The 25601-nt window shown below is 36.3% G+C and overlaps 1 protein-coding gene and 1 pseudogene across 2 annotated transcripts; both read right to left on the minus strand.

Moving 5' to 3' along the window:
* Positions 1-1100: 1100 nt before the first annotated feature.
* On the minus strand, positions 1101-24140 carry PPP1R2 (protein phosphatase 1 regulatory inhibitor subunit 2). Of its 2 annotated transcripts, none has more exons than XM_073804056.1 (6): positions 23768-24140; positions 13479-13586; positions 12190-12267; positions 11550-11647; positions 5778-5945; positions 1101-1287 (listed from the first exon to the last, which is right to left on the minus strand). In XM_073804056.1, the coding sequence occupies exons 1-6, from the start codon at positions 23887-23889 to the stop codon at positions 1283-1285; spliced, it is 579 nt and encodes a 192-aa protein (XP_073660157.1). In that variant the 5' UTR covers positions 23890-24140; the 3' UTR covers positions 1101-1282. The 2 variants fall into 2 exon arrangements, with proteins under 2 accessions (XP_073660157.1, XP_019778498.1); XM_019922939.3 differs by having other exon boundaries at positions 1101-3570; positions 23768-24126.
* Positions 10941-11057, minus strand: LOC117312271 (U6atac minor spliceosomal RNA; annotated as a pseudogene).
* Positions 24141-25601: the final 1461 nt, after the last annotated feature.

Here is a 25601-nt window from a genome sequence, read left to right on the forward strand (position 1 = left end):
CAGTTTCTTGCATAAGTTACCAAAAATTAAAGTCTTATATCTGGCAAATTATATACAATCTGCAATGTGCAGTTATTGCTACCGTGTCTTCCCTCTTTCAATGGTAAACTGTTCTTTTCTTTTAGGAGGAAGTTCGACTTTCATATATTAGAGATCCCAGACTATTTCCCTACTCCTATTTGGAATTCTACTTGAGGGAAAAGGGGGTTGGGAGTGGTTGTGAAACGTTTGATAAATACTAGGTTAAACCAAGTTTTGAACAGTTCCTTAAGTAGGATGTCTCAGACCCTTTAATATGATGATGTGCATTATTATAAATCTCTGGGAGGTAGGGGAATAAAGCATATAGCATGTGCAAAGCACATTTGCTCATGGAATCCTTTTCATGGAACATGTGGGATTGAGGGTTTCATGGAACACACTGGGAAATGCTGGCTTAGGTATATGTTAATTTGACAGGCTAGCTTGGTACTTACTTTGTAACACGGAGTCTATGAAAAAAAATCATTTTTTGAGTTTGAAACATTCTGTTCAGAGACAAACTTGTGGAACGCAAACCAAATCACATGAATTTAGACATCTCCAGCCACTGTATAATTGTACTTTTGAGATTTTTCCTCAATGGTATATAAACCTCAAACAAAATTTCCAAATTTCTTCAGATTAAAGTAAAAAACAAAAACTCAAACTAAACACCTGAAAAATGTTACTCCTAAAGCACACGATGTGTATCAATAATCCAAATAAAGTTTACTTGTAAGGTACAACTGCAAAAATGAGGGAATTTCTACATCTAAAATGGCATGGATAAAGAGTATGAAATATAGTTACATCTGGATTTGAATCCTGTCAACTGGCATGTATGAGATATTGAGACTGAAGAATTTGGCTAAGAGCATTTTCCTCACTTATAAAGTGCTGATAAGATACCTGTTCTGCGTGGTTGTTTTGAGGATTATATATTGGACACCTAGCACAATGCTGGGCAACTAAACAAACTATTCTGTCACAGTGTAGTTCAAGACCCTCTCCTGGTATCCAGAACATTTAGCCAATGGAACACGACAGCTGGGTAACAAGAAAATAAAATCCACACACAATCGTCATATACTGTATTTTATTACAATATGTTCGGTGTACTAATTTAAGAGGAAAAAATGTAAACAAAACGGAAGTCTAGGGAAAAATGGCACTTTGCTTTAATCTTCAATTTAAAGTTATTTTTAACAATCCATTTATACCATTATATGTCTCAGATTTTAAAGAGCATCATTGCTGAATTTCAGACTGAAAAATAAACAGAAAAGATGACATCAGAGGAGTTAAGCAGAGAAGAGATATTGATTAAAAAATTGAAAGTAAAATCTACTTTGGCTAGAACTGAACACTGACAGATAACTTTCTCCAAAGGAAAATCTAACTTGAGTCATGAAGGTCCATTTTTTGTATAGTTCAATACTGTGTCAATTAGGAATTCATGACGATGAACAGTTTTACTCAGTCACATTTGACTACCTAAAATCCTACTGGGCATGCTATTTGCCATGTCTTATTCCTCTTACATAACTATCTACTTCCTGAAACCAGAAATGCAAGTTTGCCTGTGATTTAAGTTTCAAGAAATAGTTTGTAGAAAACACCAAAAGGATCAGTTGTTAAAGGTCTTACCTTTTCTTCACTGTATAGCAGCTATTTCTACAAATAAAGAGCATGTGGATACTTTCTAAGGACTTGAAATGAGAAAACCAAAAACAGAGGTCTGTGCGCATGAACATATGTACACACATATGTATAAGCTTAAATACCCCCAAACAGGTTTAAACAGGTAAGAATACCTCAACATTCTAAATTCAGAAAGTAGAGATAAACATTGTTTATAAATCAGTAGTATTACTAGCTAATATGTTTTAGTTAGAACACTATACCTGCAGTTCAAAAGTACTGATTGGATTCCATTAAAAAAAAAGACATTCAAATTAATAAAAACATTCTTCTAACAGCAAAGAATTCTCCCACTTCTTATTTATTTTGACATATTGATATTTCTATAAACTTGCAAGTGGAAGAAAAGCTGTTCAATAAAAGCCAATTCATACATACATACAGTATACAGAAATTATTTTAAAAGTCTGTTCATATAATGGATTCCTTTGGTACTAACAAAAAATTAAGATACAAATAATTGACTAGAAATGAAACCATCACTAAACTAAGATACACAGGAACTGCACTTCATTTCAGGGAAGAAGTCCAAATCTTACTGTGTTAGAAGAATAAAGTACATTTGTCATAGTATACATTATGATATTCCCTTAAAGCAGGAACTATTTAAGGTTTTTAAATTTAAAAAGTGTTCAGATTTACTTCTGTCTATACATTCAGGAACTATCATCATATCACTGGTTACACACAATTCTCTCATCATGCAAAAAAAACCCCCCAAAGCCTCAGTTAGTTGTTTTCTAAGGTCTAATTAAGTCAAACAATAAACTAATAATAGCACTTTAATTAGCAAGCTGTAAATCACAGAGGTGTAGAAATTCTGCAGTTGAATTGTATTTCCTGTCTATAGTACTGCTGCATTTCAATCTATTTTCTCCATGTATTAGAAGAACTAATAGGCATTGATAGTCAAAATAAGATTTTCATTGTTGCAGCAAATGACAGAATATGTGAGAAAAGGAAAAGTTCCTAATGTCACGACAATCTTTATGATCCTTTATAAAGGTAAAGGATTCTGTGCATATGCGTGGAAAGGAGTAAGAAACAAAGGTAGGAAGTTAAGACAAGTAGATAAAGGGAATGCTGAGACTATATTAGAATTATATTTATTTAAAAAACTGATCTGAAGTCTGCCCATCGAGAGTACAAAAAAAAAGTCAGAGCAGACGTTAGTGCAAGTTTAACCTGATAATTTATTTGTGGAAAAAGCTAATTTTGATGAGAAAAAGTTTAATCCTTTCCTTGTAAACATAAAAGAAACTCAACAGGAATTTTAAAGGTAGTATACCAGAAAATGCAACAGTAACTCTTATAATTCTTTTCAATTAAACAGACAAGTTGAAGATGCATGTTAAAATACTTTTCAGACTGAATATTTATCAGCCTGTATGATCTGTTGTTCCAATTGGATTTTGATTTTAAAAAAAACTAGTTTTTATAAGAGCTATCACATCTAGAAGTGAAGAAAATAAATTAGATCCCTTCTCCCTCCCCAAAAGATATTAACTTCTAAAGCATAAAAAGCTATATATCTTATACAAATTAACCAGTGTTCTTACAAAAGTAATGTAGTTTTGGACTGATGACATTATGCTGTATTTGTGGTGAAGTACTAGGCACAAGAATATATGTATCAATTAGGCATTTTCAGTCTATTTAGTCTCTAAAGTTATTTAATTCTTGGCAATATATAATAACTGGTACGCATTTTGGTACTTAAGTCATGAATTGTAGAGAACAAGAAGCAGTATGTTATAGTAATGGTTTGTATCTGACAATTACTGTGCTGAACGAATCCCTTCTATGAGCTCTGTGATTTGTTTTGCAGTTGGTCACATGTAGTAGATCCTGCAATGATAAAAGAAAAAACAGCAACATAATTTGTTTGTTGAGTATTGCCAAACTTGGAACTACCTGAGCTAAAGTTTCCTTCCACTGCTACGTATGATAAACAAATAGAAAGATCTAAAAAACAAGTAAGATGTATTTCATGCAGACTGATCAGTATGATATGAAAGAATCTGTATACCCCGTAAATAATATAAAGAGCAGAACAGGTGTATCTATTTAAGTGACAGGACAAATAGGTTTCAGGTTGAACACTTTTGTGACTAAATCACAGGTGGATAGCTAAGAGTTTATTACAACTCAACTATCCAGAACTATAAAAGATTTGTGTTTATGATATAAAAATGATAAAAAAATTTCCTGAGAGTCTAAACATGCCACATTTCTTTTTATAAAAACAGTAATAAAACAGCTGGGAATGGGCAGGAGTGTAGAAGAGGGGGAAAAGAAGGAAAATGATAAAAAAGTAATGGGTGCCATAGATCCTTGGAGATTTTAAAAGCTGGTAAAATTTTTTTAAGGGCCCAAGAACAGAAAATAAATAATGAACTTTCTTCTCTATGCCTTATTATGTAGTCTTTTCTATCTTTGTGGACGTTATTGAAGCAAAGCAGTATATACTCCTAGGTAAGGAGTACTTCATCTCCACTGAAGAAAAATCAGCGTCAATACAAATTTTAATCATCTATTACACTTAAATGAAAAAAATGTATTTATGTGTTAAATCTGTGAAATCCAATGTTTTAGAAGCAGAGACAGACAAAAGGTCAGATTTATTTTTCAAAAGCTGTGGCTTAAAAAACAAATCCCTTTAATATTTGGCATAGTGGTGCTGGTACAAATTTCCATTGGCAAATGAAGGGTATTCCCAACGCTTTGTTAGAGTCGCTACAAATAGATACTGAAAGTCTGAGAAGAAACTGATGAAAAGTTATAACCCAGAAACATCTGCATTGAATACATAAAAAGAAATCACCAAGATATAGGTAACAGGGAAACAACTAGGAGATAGGTCACCTAAAAATGGATAATAAATTTAAAGAGAGAGAAGAGAGAGACATACACCTAAAAATGGATAATAAATTTAAAGAGAGAGAAGAGAGAGACATACAACAATAATTACTCAAGATAAAGTTTGTTCAAGTTAAACAGACTATGGTGAATAAAATGGAAAGAAAATGCTGTATGAAACAAACTGAAACGCAAAAGCATAACATGGAATAACAAAAAAATATTGTCATCCTGCTATTATAATGAGCACAGTCATCAGGTTCTACCATAGAATCACTTATATTTCATATGTGCTCACCAAAACAATAATATAATAATTATTTACTTTCCTAAGACTTAATCATCCAAGGCACAACATATAAAAGTAAGTTACTAGGGAGGGTGGGAGGGAGGGAGATGCAAGAGGGAAGAGATATGGGAACATATGTATATGTATAACTGATTCACTTTGTTATAAAGCAGAAACTAACACACCATTGTAAAGCAATTATACCCCAATAAAGATGTTAAAAAAAAAAAAAAAGTAAGTTACATCTCCACTCAAAAGCACCAGTTTGCAGCACAAAGAGTAGGTAGATGGGCACAAAATCTGCATTAATGGTATAGAAGATTCACCTTTGTTGAATGCCAGAATAACAGTTTATGAAAAATAAATAAATAAAATCAATTTTCTATGACTGATCGAGAGTTGGTAGGCTGCAGTGGCTGCCTGTCTGAGACTTAAAACAAACAAAAATCAGCCAAATAATTTGTTGACCCAACAGTCAAAAGAATCAACACTGGAAAGACATGACATACTTTATGCCTGAAGGGATGTTAAAACAAATCTTCCATGTTAAAAACACGTTTCTTTAAAAAGTTTAAACCTTAATTGACATTCTTACGACAGACAAAATATGATCTGAACCATTAAAAACAAAGTATAGCTTAATATGAAGACAAACATCATTGCTTAAAGCCAAGTAGACCAAACAACATAAGACATATAACATAACATATGGGCTTAAATCAACTCTGAGCATAAAAACATTATTTTGAAACTGACCAACAGGGGTTGAAATTTTCTAAACTTTTGGCATAAAAAGTGAATTTTAGAAAAATTTTCTGAGGTTCTTCAAAGTTGTGAGCAAAATAAAGTATATTATTTAGGTACAAAGGACCACAAGTGTCTCAGTGATATTTTCAAAACACCTAACCTTGATTTGATTCTTCTGTATTCATGCTTTCTCCAGCTGCAGTCTCTGACATTTCTTCATCCTCCTCCTCATCACGTAGGTCTTTTGAAATTAATTGTCTAGCTAATTTAATATTCAGTCCTTCATTGTAGTGAAGCTTCCTTTTCATTTCAAACTGTCGCTTTTTTTCTACAAGATACAAAAAAGTAGGCGTCTTTAGCTCAAAGACTGGCAAACTACAGCCTGTGTCTATTTGGTAAGTAAAGTGTTATGGAACACAGTCACACTCATTTGCTTTTGTAATGCTTAAAACTGCTTTTGTACTCAATGGCAGAGTTGAGTAGTTGCAATAGAGACCATATGGCCCTCAAAACCTAAAATATTTACTGTCTGGCCGTTTATAGAAAAAGTTTACCAACCTTTGCCTTAGATGCTTCAAGTACATCTTAATGGGAGACTAAGAGTAAGAGCCATTAGTAGTTATATTTGTGAAGGAAATTTAAAGATATAGGAAAATTCTCCAGATAGAGATGAATGGGAAAAAAGGAAAACTATAATACCATATACATACTATGTACAAAGCCTGCGTGCATGCACATGTGCACACACACACAAAATAAAGACTCGGCAATTAACAACCGTTAATTCTGGGTCAAGGAACTATGGGGTAATTTTAATGTTTTCAAGTTTTCTATTTTTATAATCCAGAAAAAATTCCTTTAAAAAATTCTTATTATCCATTAAGAAATTGCCATGATTTAAAACATTGCTGGCTCTAAAGAGGGAGGGAGGGAGGGAAGAAGGGACGGGGAGAGGAAAAAAAAACAAACATTGCTGGCCTAAAAACATAACCTCATTCCCAGAGTAATTTTAAGAAAAATGTGTTATTAGGAACAGTAAAGTGATTCTAGACTATTCTTTATTTATAGTCTTCACCACAGAAACAAAAATAGCTGTAAATCAACACAACTGACCATATTTTATCAATATATAGCACTTTAAAGATCAACTTTAAGAAATATTATAAGATTTTAGAATTTCTTAGACCAGTAAATTGAAAAACAAAAAAGGAGTCGACATAAAATTGCCAACTGTTTATTTTGTCAAGAGCATTAAAACTCATTCACCATAGGTTTATTATGGTATTCATAAAAATATTTTAATGCCAAAAAGGCATAAGAGAAATCTCTCAGAATAAGGCTATTCAAAGTACTTTCTCTATGTCCCCTAATTCCCTCTATCGAACCCACATCCCCTGCAGTGGAAGCGCGGAGTCTTAACCACTGGACCGCCAGGGAAGTCCCTCCCTTTAAGTTTTTATTATCTATATTTATTTATGTTCTAAACACTGGCATTTACAGTTGTCACTACTGATCAGTCACTTTTCAGCCTCTATTTGGGTTGGGAGAAGGAAAGTTCCGAGATCAACATCCATATCATCATCCCATAAACATTTGTTGCAAACTACCAAGATCTTGCCAGCCATCTTTCTCCTTCTCTAAGTTACTTTTGTGATTTGTTTTACTCTTTGAGTACCATATTGTAGAAGAAAGTAAAAATTTTTTAAAAAATCAATAAAAGACCAAATCCTCATGACTAAATTTTTAGTGATGAGTTTCAGATGAGGCCAAGATTAAAAAACAACAAAAAATGATTCTAATTGCCTCCAATACCAGATACATTTACTAAAAAGGTAAGACTTTTTCTCAGTACAAAGTAACACATGTTCTTTTTCATGCAACTTAAAAGAACTTACAAAGTTTAAAAAAAAGCTAGAAACTTAAAAATCACTCAGCCTCCACACTCAGAAATTATCATATTTTATGACTCGACTTTTTTCTAAAAATGTATTTTTTATAAAAATGAATCATACCTTGTTGTATGTATATGCTGTTTTCTCACTTACTGTATAGTTAGAATGACAACGTCCCAGGAAGTCTCAGTTTATGCCTATTGTCTGATGGAGCTGTATTAGTGACCCTTTCACTCTTAAAATAATCCAGAGTTTAGACAATAAAGTATATGAAGATAGAGTAAAATTCTGCCACGTACATAGCAGATCTACATAATTTTTAAAAGGTTATAAAGTAGTGAGTTATAATTTAATCCCCTAACTTGGTCAAAGGTTTCTGATTTCCCCCTTTGTATTTTCATTGTTTTTTATGATGTAATATACAGTTGGCCCTTGAACAACGTGGGGATTAGGAGTGCCTACTCTCCTCACAGTTGAAATCCACATATAACTTTACAGTTCGCCCTTCATGTTCACAGTTCCGCATCTGTGGATTCAACCAACCACAGACTGTGTAGTAGTGTAGTAGGTATTTAGTATAAGTGGACCTGCACAGTTCAAACCCATGTTGTTCAAGGTTCAACTTACATATTTGTGCATCTGTTCTATTATTTTCTCAACATTAGTTAGTGTTTTTTTTTGTTTTTTTTGTGTTTTTTTGCGGTACGTGGGCCTCTCACTGTTGTGGCCTCTCCCGTTGCGGAGCACAGGCTCCGGATGCGCAGGCTCAGCGGCCATGGTTCACGGGGCCAGCCGCTCCGCGGCATGTGGGATCTTCCCAGACCCAGGCACGAACCCGTGTTCCCTGCATTGGCAGGCAGACTCTCAACCACTGCGCCACCAGGGAAGCCCTAGTTAGTGTTTTTTTAAACTGTGCCTTATAATCCTTTAGTAAGTTATAACCAGCATTTTAAAAAAATGAAACAAAACAGAATAAACTGGATAGAACATATCACATATAGTAAAGGTTAAGTAATGTTTTGTGAAATTTTAATTTTTATAATTTTATGTTTACATGTATACTGAGTGGCACTTGGTAAAAAATGTTTGAGAAACATTGAAATAAAGCCTGGGAAACTGAATTGCTAGAGCAAAGGGTGTCATTTTCTTTTAAAGCTTTTGGCTCATATGTTGCCATATCGCCGTCCAGAAAAGCCAAACCATTTTTCACACCCACCAATTGTATATGAATAACTTATTTCTCCACATTCACACCAAAAGGGATATTGTCATTCTTTTTAATTTTTGTTGATCTGAAAGGAAAGAAAGGCACCATGACGCTGTTTTAATTTGTAGTTTCTTATTCCTAAGAGTTGATCTTATGGTATTTTTCTTTTGTCAATTATACTAATGGTCTAAGAAGATGATTTCTTTTTAATTCTAAGAGATATTAAACTCAGTTTTGCTTGTTATATATTTTAGTTTTGCAATACTCAAAATTTATTATATAATTTATGTATTTATTTTGTAGAAAGCTAACATAAGTGGTCTCAACCTTCTTTGAATATTAATTTTACTTATAATCTTTGTATGGCAGAGCAACATAATGCCAAAGAGTACAAAAATTTTCAGGTTTCAGGCCCAGCTCTAATAATAATCAACTATCCATGTGAACTTGACAAGTAAATTATCCTTTTTATACTTTCTTTGGCTATTTTAAAAAATAATATAATGGAGAATATACCGATTATTTTAAGTTATTAAAAGTTAATATTTACTGAGTACTTACAATATGCCAGAATCAGTGCTAAGTGTCTTAAATTCTTTATCTCATTTAATACTCAAAAATGACTCCGAATATTTTTATAGCCCCCCCATTTAGAAATGAGGAAACTGAGGGTCAGAGAAATTAGGCAAATTAGGTAAGTTACATACCTAGAGTACAAACTTAGATCTATCTGACTCCACAGCCAATATTTTAATTGTTATGTTACTAGTTACAAGATAAAATTTTCTTTTTCTTTTCTCCTTTTTTTTTTTTTTGCGGTATGCGGGCCTCTCACTGTTGTGGCCTCTCCTGTTGCGGCATCTCCTGTTGCAGAGCACAGGCTCCGGACTCGCAGGCTCAGCAACCATGGCTCACGGGCCTAGCCGCTCCGCGGCATGTGGGATCTTCCCGGACCAGGGCACGAACCCGTGTCCCCTGCACCGGCAGGCGGACTCTCAACCACTGCGCCACCAGGGAAGTCCCCAAAATAAAATTTTCTAAGAATTTATTTAATAAACAAGGATGTTCAGACATGTAATTTATTTAAAAGCAATAAACACCTGTATCAGTAACTCTTACTACTGGGAACTTGAACTTGTGAAACTGTAACTAGTGAAATGGTTCCCCCTGCTGGCTAACTCCTGGAACTACAATTTGAGGGAAAATCCCTTAATGAAACTGACAATAGAGGTTAATAAAAAATTCCCTGTTCTCAGTAGATCACGTTTTCAGAGAATAAGGAATCAACAAACTCTAGGAACAATTTCTATCTGAAACCGTTTCAAAGGCCTTTGGGGTATATTTTGGGAAAATAAATCAGGAAGTCACTGAGGATAGATAATATAATACAATTTGAGATTATGCTATATGTTATATTTCTTTCTTGTATAGTACTCAAACTATCATAGTTTTGTTCAATACACTACATTCTAAAGATGATAGGAGGGAATAGCAAATTTTACCTTTACAGCTACACACGACAAAGATCCTGACAGTTAACTAGCAAATATTCAGAATCGTAGTTCTAAAGTTTCTAAACTTCTTTACAGTACCGGTAGTTTCTGCATTTCAAGCCTTCAAGTAAACAAACTACTCGATTTCTTTTTTCTTTTTTGTGAGGGTGTGTGTTTTTCTTGCATCTTTTTTCCTACATACATAGGCTTGGTCTTCCCTTTTAAAAATAATTGAAGGGACTTCCCTGGTAGTGCAGTGGTTAAGAATCCGCCTGCCAATGCAGGGGACACGGGTTCAATCTCTGGTCTGGGAAGATCCCACATGCTGCGAAGCAACTAAGCCCGTGCACCACAACTACTGAGCCTGCGCTCTCGAGCCCGTGAGCCACAACTACTGAGCCCGTGAGCCACAACTGCTGAAGCCCGCATGCGTAGAGCCCGTGCTCCGCAATGAGAAGCCACTACAATGAGAAGCCCACGCATCGCAACGAAGAGTAGCCCCCACTCGCCGCAACTAGAGAAAGCCCACGTGCAGCAATGAAGACCCAACGCAGTCAGATAAATAAATTAAATTAAAAATAAATAAATTATTAAAAAATAATTGAAAATAAACTATATAAGCAATTTTCAGTTCCTGTGATTATACATTCACATCCTTCAAAATTACAAAAAGCAACAAAGTGAAATATTTTCCATCTTTCCTTACCTCCACAGATAAGAACTATTACTTGTAAAAACAGGAACAATGAATAGGTAGCAATGCCTTAACTGTGTATGTACTGTGTGGGCTAAAAGAGCCTCTTTCATCCTTGTTGAGAGGGCTATCTTTATCTCCTTTCCTGTGACACTTCTGTTCTTTCTGTTCAATGGGACCTAACAAAAATCTTTATTCCAAGTCTGACCATCTTGATTCATTTGGTAAGCTTCACCACTGCCTTAATACAGAAAAAGCACAAGCAATTGAGAAATTAGCTCTTACTGCTATCCACTTTAAGATCATCCAAACACTCAATGACCCTAAATGTATTAATTTAATAAATATTTACTGAGCATCTACCTGGTATAGATGCTTGGTACAAAGAAAGGAACAAAAAGTACAAAGAAAGGAACACATGTTAATCCCTTTACAGACAGTAATATTTTCTTGAAATGGGGGGGGGGGTGTGGAGCTGTCATACAGTAAACCCACACAAGTAGAATCTGAATTATAAAAATGTTGCTCCTTAATCTCCCACCATCCACTTCCTAAAAAGGAAAACCATTTGACAGTCTTCTATATAATGTATTTATCTTAGCAAAAATTATTAGCAATGCTAAAAGCAGTAAAAGAAAGAAACTACCTCGTTCTTCAGGTGAGAGGTCACTATCCTCATCTTCACTGCTTTCTTGTTCACGAACTCGATACTTTGGCTCTGAGCTTTCAGCAGCAGCAGTTAATCTATACAACAATCATTTAAAAAGAAATCAATACTGTGATAGTCTTATATTAGTTGAGTGTCTCACTCTACTTTTTAGTCTCATAAAAACATCTAAAGATCATTAATATGCTAGCTATAACCTGATGAGGAACATAAAAAGCAAGAGAGTGGGACTGTATAAAGAAACCAATAAACAAGAAGAGTGGAAGTTGACAAACCCATGAACAGCAAATAGAGCTTTTTTTCAGGAATTCAACTTATTTTGCCTTTCTCACTTCTATCTTTAAAACCCAGGTGACAGGATATTAAAAAGCAAAAACAGAAAAACCTCCATTCAGGGAACTGACACAGGGAATCTGTGTACCAGCTTCTGGTTCTCAATCTACATACCTTGATTTTAACCTAGAAATAAGACTATGTAAGTTGCTATGAAAAAACCAGATAAACTTATTTATTTAGCACATGCTTTTTATTTACACTTGTACAAGTAAAGTAAAATGCCTTTAACTCTGCAGAATTAAAAACAGCATGAGAAAAATGCTTTATAGTCATCAATACTTACTTCCTAGCTAAGATATCTGGGGTCAGGGCTTCAGTGGTTTCTGAATCACTCAGTGCATCTTCATCATCACCTACCATACTAGGATGATAAGCACATTATAAATTAATACCTGAACTATAATTTTTCAAGCAGGAAAACAAGGTAGAGAAACATAATTCTATTGACTAAAAGTATCAATGTATTTATGGCTCTGTTGTCATCTTTGAAGTTTAATTTTACACTGTTTCTATTTGACTTTGCAAGCCAAAGCATTGACTTTGGCTTCTGGTACAACAGAAGTTTTAGTTTACGTTTTAAAGTATATACCTGTAATTAGGAGAAAAATAAGGATCACTTTCATAAATGATATGTCTACTTCTTCCCTCAAGCTTTATTAGTACTGAGTTTCAGTATCTGTACCTCCTATTTCATTATTTTTCTCCCCTTGTCACAATCATGTTAATTCTTGTTTTTACTGTTTTTGCTATTATCAAGTTATCTCAACTTATCTTCCAAAGTTTCATCCATTGATTTAAAACAGAATTTCTTTAACTCTATTTTAATAGTAACTTCTGGATTTATATTGTTTTACTTCAGTGACAAATACAAAATATTTCAGTCCTGAAAATCTTTATTTTCTTCAATACAATCTAGGCATGATCTGAATTAGGTATTTCTAACTTATTTAGAATCTCATTATGTTTATTGGTGCCTTATTTTTGTCTTCATACTAACTACAGCCATACACTATCATTTTACAACTCATTAAAAAAATGATAATGAGTCATTTGAGTCTGGAAGACTCAAAACTAACAATTACAATGCAATTATATGAACTACAATATCATGTAAGTTCAAAAATAAGGACATGAAACAGTAGTAATGTCCATTTGTCTTTGCATGGATTAAAGAAGAGTTACCATCTGTGAAGTTATCCCTTTCTGCAAAGAGAATGAATAAGCCCCTGACACCTACTTAGGAAGCAAACAAGCCCAGCTCTCATCTTCCTTTACAAATAGATGACTTTAAGGAAGGCAAAAGTCACTTTGTATATATCATTAGCAGCTAGGGACCACTGAGGTGCAATGAATAAACATTTACTACTATAATTATAATGTAAAAAATGGATTCCATAAAGTTCCATATTACTTTTACTATTACACAAAAATATGCAGTTGAGTTATTAATTAGTGTTCCAGTAACAAATATAAAAAAACAGACAAAGATTCAAATCATCTGTTATCCAGAAGCTCATGTCAAATGCAAAATGGAAACAAGTCAAAAAAGGAATGCTGTGTACAAAACATTACCTATGGTAAGGAGTGCTAGGTTCATCTATTTTCATTAAACCATAGTCTTTGTCTGCTGGATGATATGTCGCCAGGATGTTCATTTCATCCCACTTCTGGGACTTTTTACTACAATAATAAGAAAAAAAATTTTCCTCAATGTAGTGAAAGATACAAAATGTACACATCTAAAATTCACGAACATCCAAATCCCACATTGCAATTTCTATTTGACTGCTAACTTCTATTTTTACATCTACTTTCTTGGAACAGAAACTGACTTGGGTAAAAGCCATAAGTAACTACAATAAAGTGTCAGTAAATATTTTACAGAATACTTAGTGCCCACATATTAAAAACACATTACAGTTGTCCCTTGGTATCCTCAGGGGATTGGTTCCAGGACTGACACAGATACCAAAATCCAAGGATGCTCAAATCTCTTCTATAACATGGCGTAATATTTGTATATAATCTCTGCACATCCTCCTGTATACTTTAGACCATTACTAGATTACTTATAACGCCTAATACAATGTAAATGCTATGCAAATAGTTGTAAATACAATATAATACAATGCAAATAGTTGCTGGCACATGGCAAATTCAAGTTTGATTTCTGAAACTTTCTGGAAATTTTTTTTCCAGAATATGTTTGATCCATGATTGGTTGAATCTGAGGATGCAGAACCTGTGGATATGGAGGGGTAAACAGATTCTTCACCAGACATTCAAAAAACGATTACATTATGACATGTTTAATCTTCATCTGGCCTATAGAGTAACAGCAAAAGCTGGAATTTACACATTGCCTGATCTCAGTAGTTAAGGATTTTGGATCTACGATATATTTTTAATAGTTTGATAAAAAACACAACAAGAATATTTTCCTTGGCCTAATTTTTTTTAGCAGTATCTATAACAATCAAAATAATCATAACATAAAACTACAGAGAAAACCTCATTAAATTCAGATACCATTAATAAAGATTTAGATTGCACATAAAATTATACCTCAGTTGTTTTTTTTTTAAATTTAGAAATATAACGATTTGCTGATAAATGGTTTCAGATCACCTGGAATAAATCTACTTAAGAAAACTAGAAATGCTTTGTAAATGCTTTATGAACATCCATTAGTGTACATTCAACAAAATATTTGTACAACTACTAAGGTGCTCAATAATTAAATGCCTTAATTACAAATCCTTATCTACTCATTAAAAAGGACATCAACAACCTCTGTGCCAGCCAACAATCTGTTACATATACAATTTGTGACTTGGTTATATACTTAAAAATAAAACTACCTTAAAAAAAATCAATGTAGATTTTACACAGATTCAAATCATCCTTTCCATATTTGCTCAACATTGGTGAGGTTTTACTGCAGATATTTTCAATTTTCCTAAATCTACCAATACCTGGATCTTGAACTGCTCTTGAAGAAAGACAGTTTTAAAATTTTAATATTATATTCTCTTCTCCATGTTCTGAGTCACCTTAAAAATTACATGTGCCCACTCGTGGCAGTTGAGCCTGACTTCTTCTGCTTTCTACCATAAAGGGCCCACAGTGTCCTCATTTAAGGCTAATCACTTTTTTCCTTCATATTTTTATTGTGGTAGAATATACATAACATAAAATTCACCATTTTAACCATTTTTTTTTTTTTTTTTGCTATTCGCGGGCCTCTCACTGTTGTTGCCTCTCCCGTTGCGGAGCACAGGCTCCGGACGCGCAGGCTCAGCAGCCATGGCTCACGGGTCCGGCTGTTCCGCGGCATGTGGGATCTTCCCGGACTGGGGCACGAACCCGTGTCCCCTGCATCGGCAGGCGGACTCTCAACCACTGCGCCACCAGGGAAGCCCCATTTTAACCATTTTTAAGTGAATAGTTCTGTGACATTAAGTACATTCACATTATTGTGTAACCATCACCATCATCCATCTCTAGAACTTTTTCATCTTCCCCAGCTGAAACTCTGTACCCACTGAACACTACCCCTCACCCCCGCCACAACAACCATTCCATTTTCTGTCTCTAAGACCACTCGAGGTACCTCTTATAAGTGGACTGATACTGTATTTGTCCTTTGTGGATGGCTTATCTCACTTAATGTCTGTATGGTTCCATCCATGTTGTGGCATGTGTCAAAATTTTCTTCCTTTTTAAGGCTGAATAATATTCAATTGCAGACTAAATGCTATTAACTACAACTTCCTTTTAAGCCTACTTATGCTTAGTTTTATCAAGAGGCAAATGTTGGCCTAGATATACTCCACAGGTGACTGCCACTACAACTCCCATTCCCGCCCCCCACCAAACAGAAGTTTCTTCACCATGAAAAAATCAAAATCTTAAGTTTATAAGAAGCTAAAAATTAATGGGTCATTTATTTTTAAAGCACAGAAGTAACATTTCTTCTTCAAAAAACTGCTTTTTTATTCATTCAGCAAGGTACTCACCTGAATTTTCAACTAATCAAACTTAAATGTTGCTAGTGTGTGTATGTATATAACACTTGATTGAACTAGACTGTGTATATAGATGTTGCTTTAAAATAGTATTGATTTCTTTAGATGCCTAGTTTCTGACCATCAGAGTAATAGTTGGTCTTGTGGCAAAAAACAACAACAGTAACATACAACTGTGAGATAGATGTTTAAGGTTCAAGTTCCACCTACCCTTCATTAGTCCTGTTACTATAGGCAAGTCCAACAAACATTCTCTCTTGGGCTGTATTTACTCTACATGGAAATTATAAAAAATGGAATTTTTAAATCTAAAGTTTTGTTACAAGTCTGGAAACCATATCTCACTTAGCACTGTGAGAATGGCTTGCGATAAGGCATTCTGAAAAAATGTTTAAATTGCTTATGTATGAATGCCTTCTCCCACTGTCCCACATGAGTCAAAATTTAAATGATTTTGAAGTATTTATGATCTGCTACAGAATGAGTTTTTCTAAAAAGCAGTCAGTTTTCTATTTGACTAAATCTACAGTTTCAGATTTGTATTTTGCTAAATAGCTCTATTATCTACAAATTTCTGTAAATTTAGAAAGCAAATGATTTAGGTCTTCTCATGGTCATATTCTACATAAGGAAACTCACAGTGAAGAGAGATACACTTTAAAGATTTTAGACAGCAGAAATGATCAAGAAGCTTCTGATCAGAAGGATAATTAAAGACATATACAAATTTTAAGAGAATTAGATTAATTTTGTAAAGAAAGCAATTCAATTAATAGACAAAGGGAGACCCATTATATGGTAACTCAATGTTCCCTCCTGATAGACAAGGCCTCTGAAATGATAAGCCAGAGTTAAGTCCGAGTCAGAAACACAAAAGCACAGGTAAACGTTTCATAAAACCTGTATTAATACAGTCCAATTAAGATTCCCTATTAAAGATATTGTAAAAGATAACTAGCACATATCTATTTATATAAAGTTCAAGAGCACGCAAAAACTAAAATGTATAGGGATGTATACTTAGGGAATTACCGTAAAAGTCAGGATAGTGATTATATTACAGGGGAGGAGACTGTGATTGGAAAGGACAGGAGACATTTCTTTTCTTTCTCTGTTTTTTTTTTTAATATTTATTTATTTATTATTTATTTTGGCTGCACCGGATCTTAGTTGCGTCATGCATGAGGGATCTAGTTCCCAACCAGGGATCGAACCCGGGCCCCCTGCGTTGGGAGCGTGGAGTCCCACCCACTGGGCCACCAGGGAAGTCCCAGACAGGAGACATTTCTGAGGTGATGGAAACATTCTTCTTCTTGACAGGGGTGTTTGCTTTATAATTATTCCTTAAGCTTTAAAATTACATCTAATACACTTTTCTGTATGTGTATTAAATTACAATAAAATATTTAAAAAATAAACACATACAGGGGCTTCCCTGGTGGCGCAGCGGTTGAGAGTCTGCCTGCCGATGCAGGGGACACGGGTTCGTGCCCCGGTCCGGGAAGATCCCACATGCGGCGGAGCGGCTAGGCCCGTGAGCCATGGCCGCTGGGCCTGCGCATCCGGAGCCTGTGCTCCACAGCGGGAGAGGCCACAACAGTGAGAGGCCCGCTCACCGCACAAAAATAAATAAATAAATAAATAAACACATACAAAATGACTTTGTTAGGTGTGTCCTAACCTCAAAGTAAAACAAGCTACTTCCTAAGTGATGCTAACAATATTGAATTAAAATGACAATTTATCATCATTAGAAGAATGAAGATGGCCCTCTGAAGTTACAGAGGTACCCCCAAACACCCTGCAAATCTGTTCTGTGAGACAATGATAGAAGAAAAAGAACTGAATTGTAGGATATAAGAAGAAATGATGTTTTCTTGAAATTAAGGATAAAATTTAAAAATCACAATCCTAGTACCTTAACCCACTAACAATTTTGATTTCTGTATATTCTTTCCACTCTAACATATACGAAAAAATACCCAAGCTATTAGTATATATAAAAATATAGACAAAACAGTATACATATAGTATATATAAAAATAGCTTCTATATCAGTATATGTATTTTATCATAAGCTGCTTGTATTTTCTAGTCTTTACCTTTTTAATATTACATGCATAATATTCAATAACAAACTATTTACCTAATATTAGATATTTAGATTGAATCCAGTGTCTTCCTACTTAAAGTAAAGCAGAAATGAACATTTGTGCATATTGTATTCAATGACTTTTCAGGATAATTTGCTAGGACAAGCATATCTGGGTTAAATTTATCAAGAGCTTTGTAGTTCACTCCATGTTGCCATATAGCTTTTTTTTTTTAAAAGAGGACTATTTGTAATGTCCCCAAATAACTGCCAAAACTTTGCCAGGATTGGGTATCTGTGTGTGTTTTTGCCACCTGAGAGGTATAAATTGATATTTAAATGCTGTTTTATGTTTCTCTGCTCATTACCTAATAAATCATATGAAAAAATGCTTATTTTACTTTCCTTGTGTGAATTGTTTACATCCTTTGCCTATTTACTGGAAACATTCTCATTGAGTGAGTTCTTTGTATCTACATAAATGTAAAGAACTCATTCAAATTTATGAGAAGGTTTAAACCACATTATATATAACTCCAAGATATATATAAGATTTAAGCTATATTATATAGAACCACATTACATATAACCTAAATTTTTCCCATTCGCTTGCCACTTAGTTTACTATCTACTATAAACAGAATTAAAGTTTTATATATCCAAAGCTTCACTCCACATCTTCACCACAATACTAAGAGGAAAAGAACCTTACAACTGTCAAGATCCAGAGGAGATATTATCTTGCAAAACCATGAACTTTCAGTAAGGGCATAAAACAACAGACTCCAAAGAATGCTGGAAATTCTTAGGAGGAAAGTAATGAAGTCGAAGAAACTGTCTGCAGAGGACACTGGATATGGAAATTAGCATCTCTTAAATTCTGGTAGAATTAACATCAGTTGAGTAACAAAACCCAAGGAGTGAACTTGGTTTATTCCCAATACTACCACAAACTGTTCGTGTGACCTTCTTTGGGCCATCATCTCCACTTACAAAAAATAGGCACAGTACCACTTACACTGAAGATCTGCTGTGAGGGTGAAAGCACCTGCTAGTTTCAGCTCCCTCCTCCCTCTTGGGTGATTGGTTTTCCGGCAGCCTAAATCTGCACCAGAAAAAGTCACCAATTCTCACTTTCACTTTGCTAGCTCATATGATGCCATCTCAAAGACCTACTCATACTTCTTGTTGCTTGTGACCTTCTCGTTTTTACAGTTTTAGCTGAGTTTGGAGTGGGAAGCAGGATTTTGCTTCAATGTGTTAAACTTTAACCCCACATTTCAAGAAATGGTTCTTTCTTAAATGAAGATTCAACTTCTGTAGGTTGACAAAGTACAAGCCTTTGAAGCTTGAACAATTAAACTAAGACTTAAAAATAAAAGCAATTAGTAAATAAAAGGTCACTTTTGGAAAACTTTACTCAGTGGGCCTTTGACCGTATTCCATATCCCTTTATAGGCAGAAAAAGACAAAGCTGAAGCACATATAAAATTATATTAAAGGAAATTAATTTAAGCACAATTTTTCCAAGCAGAATTTGCCTACATTACCTAAGACTACTACAGAATTTGAATTGAACACAGTGAATCCAAAGCATACTGTGTACAACAACCCCAAAAGTGGGGAAAATTAGATTTCTGTATTTCTAATAGAATAAGACCAACATTTGAGGGTGAGGTACGGGGTTAAACACTTTACATTTAGTAACTCATTTAATAATTAAACTAGGCAGGGATAATAATGAATAACGCACTGTAAGTCACAGAGCTAATAAGTAGCAAAGAGGATCTGAACCCAGGCAATCTGGCCCCATATTAATCACTAACCTTTAACACTTCTAATAGGATAGGCTTTAGTAACACAATATTTTCAACAATTCCAAGTGAACATTTTTCTCACTTCAATATTTCTGAAAACAGAATATGTCTTAAAATGGATGGCATCTTAAAATTGGCAGTATTTTTTTCTTTCTTGGTGCTACCTAAAATCATGGTACATCTTAGAATCAATGGTGTCTTGTTTTTGATGAAACACACGTACTTACTCACTAGATCTGTTATGTCTGACCTTCACAGGTTGTTCACTATATTCAAAGCATCCAGAAAGAATGGGAATTCCACAATCACAGTGATGACAGTGGTGTTCTAATTAGTTGAGCAGGGTGCTGCAATATACTGACATTATCTATGCCTAATTATGTGGATTTACAGACTATATCCAGTTTTAATTGAACTAACCCTCAAAAAGTGGTACCTGACAAATGGTACCTGAAGAAACCACTGAAGATAACAGTACCAATGCAAAGTACAGAGAATAAGAAGATAACACCACTGGGACATTAAAAAAACAAAAAGGTTGGACAAGAACTGTATATAAAAAAATCCTAAAGACTACTTGAAATACGGCAGTATATAAACCTCACTTTAAGTATATATTGAATCTTGAGATATTATCTAATGGTAGTAGTATATGTATATAAATCATAAACAAACATATTTGAAACATATTTCAAGTTTTTCCTACTAAAATGATGCACAATCAAAAAGTTTAGAGACCAGTGGAATAGCACAACTCATGACTTAAAAAAAAATCCCTTAGTAACATCTCTTTATGTTAAATAAAATGTTCTGTTAAATTATACCCTCTCACAACCTGATGGCGTTGGGGTAGGGAGTGGTTTGTGCAGAAAAGGGAAACTACCACTGTACTTCACATGATAATGGCACCAATGAAAGTTATTCGTGGATTCTGTATTTGCAAATCTGACCACTTGCCAAAATTTATCTGTAACTCCAAAATCAATACCTGAGATTTCTGTCTCTCTGACATGCATAAAGCAGGGAAAAATTTGAGTTGTCTGATGCACATGTTCCCAGCTGAGACTAAACCTTGCTTCAGCTCTCTTACTGTAAATGTGTCCTTTTTATCTATTTAGTACCATGTTTTTTGCTTTTCTGGTGAATTAGCCATTCAAAATGGCTCCCAAAGATTGTGCTTAAGTGCTGTCCAGTGCTCCTAAGCCCAAGATGATTGTTATGTGTCTTATGGAGAAAGTATGTGTTAGATAAACTTCATTCAGGCATGAGTTATATATAGTGCTATTGGCCATGTGTTCAATGTTGATGAATCAACAATATGTATAAAATTAGGTGTCTTTAAACAGAAACAGAAATTTTAAAAGGTTATGGACTGATTGGTTGATGAAAATGTTGTGACCAGAGGCTTACAGGAACCTAAGTCTGTATTCCCCCTAGGAGTAACAGTTCAGTATTAACTAACTCAGTGTTTGTGGTGACTTTATAGAGTGTCACTACTGAGAACAGTGAGAACTGACTTAAATCCCCAGTCATTTTCACATTAATATGAGATTATTTTACTAATACTCTGGCTCCAACATTTGAAGTTAGACCATTACACCGTACTTTTTAGTTTCTGAATTTTAAGTGCATTGTACTTGAAAGAGCTATTTCGGTCCTTTATACATGAAAGGGAAAATACTGGTTGTACTTAAACATTATAAAAAGTTTGTTTCAAATGTGTTCACCTATACTTTCATTGTTTCTGTTCAAAGAGGCTCTCATAAAGTCACTAATATTGTTTGCATGACCTGTGCCATAAATAATAATGTGTACTGTATTACGAATAGAATTAGTTTATTTCCCTTCCAGTCAAATAACACTTACCATCAAAAACCCATCCCCTTTTACTACTTAGAGCTAAACATCATAAACCTCAATGAATTAGGGCTTGGTAACTGCCTTTGAAGACAGGACTATAACCTCCTAATTTACATAAGTCAAAGTCAACTGCCTTGCAAAAGGCCCCCTTTAAGTCAATCTGCCCTGTTAGCAGCTCCTAGAGAAGGAGCAGCCCTATGTAGGTGAGACAGTCTAGTATAGTGGCTTTCCAGGCAGAAGGACCTGGAGGTAAACCCCCGTCAATTACATAAAGAGGCCAACACACAGAGTGGGGCCACCAGAAATTACAGCAGACCAAAGTTGAGAATAAACAGAAGCAGCAGCAAAAGACAGAAGAAAGTAATAAGCTACTTGGTAGCCAAACAAAAAGAAGCTCACACTGGAGAATAGGTAAATAACTTAAATGCTAGTGAGAACCACATTCTTGCTGCTGAACACCCTGAAATCATATAAAAGCCTTCCATAGTTTGTTTTGTTATTAAGACTATCTTGGTCTTTCTGTTATAGCTATGCTCTGGTAAGATTATTTTCTTAATCCCATTACAACACCCCCCCCTTCCCATATGAAGCGGCTTACCCCAAATAGAGGTTTGAAAATTGCATGTTGGAGAACGTAAGAGAGTCAAGCATCCAAAAGAGAGTGGGAGTAGGAGAGGTGCTAGACAAATTAAGGTCCTTTCCAACCCCCAAAGGCCATGATTCTGAGCTGTGATCCTACTTAATGTTTTCCTCTAGGTAACACAAATCCCCATAAATTTACCATCACCAAACTGTAGTTCCTTTTATAGCCCTAAAATGATCCTTTTGAACAGGTGTGCCCTAGTTCCAATATTCAAAGTTTTCGGGAACATCCTCATTTTAGCTTTATGACTTCACAGATTTCAACAACTTTTCTTAGGCCTTACTTCCAGAATGTAGAGTCCTTATGTGTTTAGTATCTTAGAACACCCAAGCCCCCGAGGACTTCTAACCCAGTGTTGTATTTTACACTATATATACGGTTTTGCACCTTTTTTTTTCCCCATTGAGGACTGCACCTTGGATATCTTTCTCTGCACATTAACATCTATTTCATTCTTTTTAAAGGCTGGTCTGTTTTCCCATTATACTAATGTACCATAATTAATATTTCACCAGTCCTTCTTAAGGGACCTTGGGTTGTTCCCAATTATTTACTATCACACACAATGCTATGGGTCAACATCTTTTCACATATGTATTTGTGAGTATGCAAAAGCAACTAAATTATCACGGGATCATTTTAAGTTGGTACTTTCTGAACTGTTCTGAGCTTACATATGTCTTTCAAGAGGAACAAAGACTAGAAAGCGCTCAAACTCTCGTTGCAGATGCAAAAATAATTAGCAATAAGTAGCTTTCCATTAAATATAGATCAGACTGGGAAATTTTCGGTTTCTTTTAATGCAGAGATAATGACAAACCAGGACCCAAGAGAGTGAATGTGGCATGATTCTTGTGGTAATGTTCACCTAAAAAGGAACGACTATGGCAGAAGGGCCATTAGAAAAATGGAGAAATTCTCTCTTTTTCGGAGGAGTCTCTTATTAGCTTGCGAGTAGATCTTAAAGGGCTCCCAAGCCAAGAAAATACACTTTACTCATTGAATTTAAGACACTCCGATACGAAGTGAAGAAATAATAAATGCTTAACAGGTGAAGCTTTAACTTCAATTTGATTCTTTAATATTCCCAATTTCCAGAAGCTCAAAGATCATGGTGTATGTTTTCAAATTATTATATATGCGTATATACTTAAAACCCACACAACAAACGTCATAGCTCCTGTCTTCTTTATAATCACTCCACCCCTCAGCCTGGCCGGCGGAGGGAGACCCGAGCGGCACAAGGGCCGCATCTACGCAGCCGCCCCGCCCGCCCGCCCGCCCGCCGCGCTCGGTGTCCGGGGTCGGGCTGGGGGTCGGCAACAGTGCCGGGGGGCGGGGAGGGCGAGGCCGCCCAGGCGGGGAAGAAGGGGTTGGCCAGGCCGACCCGGGCGACGATGGCCGTCCCTCGCGGCTCTTACCTCAGCTCTTCGTCGACACTCCTGCCGGGCTGTTCGGCCGATGCCACCACAGAGGAAGTCGCAGCGCTCTTGTTCTTCAGGATCCCCTTGATGGGCCGGTGCGAGGCCGTCGAGGCCGCCATTGCCCGTCGCTCCGGCGGTCGGCTCAGCGTCGCTGCTTGGCGCCGGGTACAGGAAGGAAAGGGCTGGGCGTGAGCAGAGACTCGCCAGTCAGCCGCCAAGCCCGCCTGGGGCTGAAGCGGCCGCACCTGCTGTCGCTGAGACAGCCACCAGAGTCGTTGTCACGACACAACGACTCGGACGCTCTGGCGTCCAGCCGACGCCGCGTGGCTAGCGGTCCTTAGCGCGCCGGGCGGCTCTTACAGCACCCTACGCTACCCACACTTCATCCGCGGCCCGCGGAGAGAAGCCGGCCTAACGCCGGAGCGACGCCGACGCCTAACCCAAGCGGGCCCGCCCTCTCGCGATATCTGGGGAGGGGCGGGGGCGGGGCGGGAACCATGTCCACCTCTTCGCCCCGCCCCTTCCCGTCCCTCTCGGTGAGCTCTCTCCTACCTTGGCTGGGGCTCTGGATGAGGAAACGTTCCGAGAGGTTTCCGGCTGGAGTCTGTACCGAGCTGTACATCTCTCCAAGCACCCTCGCTCCCACCATTTCATGAGGTTCATATTGTTATTTCTGTATTTTATAGATCTGAAAATTGAAGCTCAAAGGTGACATCATTCGCCAAAGATATTAACTGACTTTCAGAGAAATGAAGTATGTCTCCTCTTTCCTTCCATTTAACCAGCATAAAAAGCTTAACTATCCATTATAAAATCATGAAATATCAGCATTGGAATGGTCCTTAGAGACCTATTGTGAGATCATAGAATACTGACTTTTATGAAATCATAGAACATCAGCATTAAAATAATCTAACTTATTTTTACCATTGGAAAAGCTGAAGGAGAGCAGAAGTGAAGGGACCACCACTGTCACACGGCCCATCCGTAGTGTGTGGTCATAGAAGTTCAGACTTCTGCTTCTAGTCTGATGTTTCCCCATTTTACCACATTCTGCCTCTGTGTTGGTAATCTCATGGAAGGTATCACTGGCAGAAGTTCCTAGAATTGTAGCTTATAATCTTTCTCCCCCCAGATCTTGGGGACACACTTAGTGTAACCAGCTGTCCAACACTGGGTGAAACAGGCCAAAAGCCTAGGGGACTCTCTAGGTCTTTGTAAGATGAGTCCCAAAAGAGAAAAAAAACAAAACCCTCCAGCACACACTCTCTGCATGTTATCTCTGCCTGGGTGCGAATGAAAGATAGCCGGGAGAACCTTGATGAGAGAGAAGAGACCTTGAGGCTCTAAGGTGCCAGGATACACGTGTTTCCCAGTGGTGGGTGCTGTGACTGTTGTGAGGAGAAGTGGGTTCTAGGGAAGGGCAGGAGTTTGAAGTCCTGGGAACACTCTGGGGGCTAGGCTGTATCTAAAGTCAAGCTCAGGTCAACAGAGGGGGTGGTGTCCACTCCAGACACCCAGCCTCTCTCCATGCAGCGCCGCCACTGGCGTCGTACTGGTGGGAAAAGTGGAGGGCTCAGGAATTAAGCAAGTTGCCTCCTGTTAAGGGTTGAATTATGTCCCCCTAAGTTATATTGAAGTCCTAACTTCCAATACCTTAGAATGTAAACTTATTTGGAAATAGAGTCATTGCAGATCTAATTTGTCAAATTAATATGAGGTTGTACTGGAGTAGGGTAGGCCTCTAACCCAATATAACTGGTGTCCTTATAAGCAGAAGGTCATGTGAAGACAGGGGACTGGAGTGATGCATCTACAAGCTAAGGACCAC

The sequence above is a fragment of the Tursiops truncatus genome, chromosome 4, assembly GCF_011762595.2.
Source record: "Tursiops truncatus isolate mTurTru1 chromosome 4, mTurTru1.mat.Y, whole genome shotgun sequence".
NCBI classification, from domain to species: domain Eukaryota; kingdom Metazoa; phylum Chordata; class Mammalia; order Artiodactyla; family Delphinidae; genus Tursiops; species Tursiops truncatus.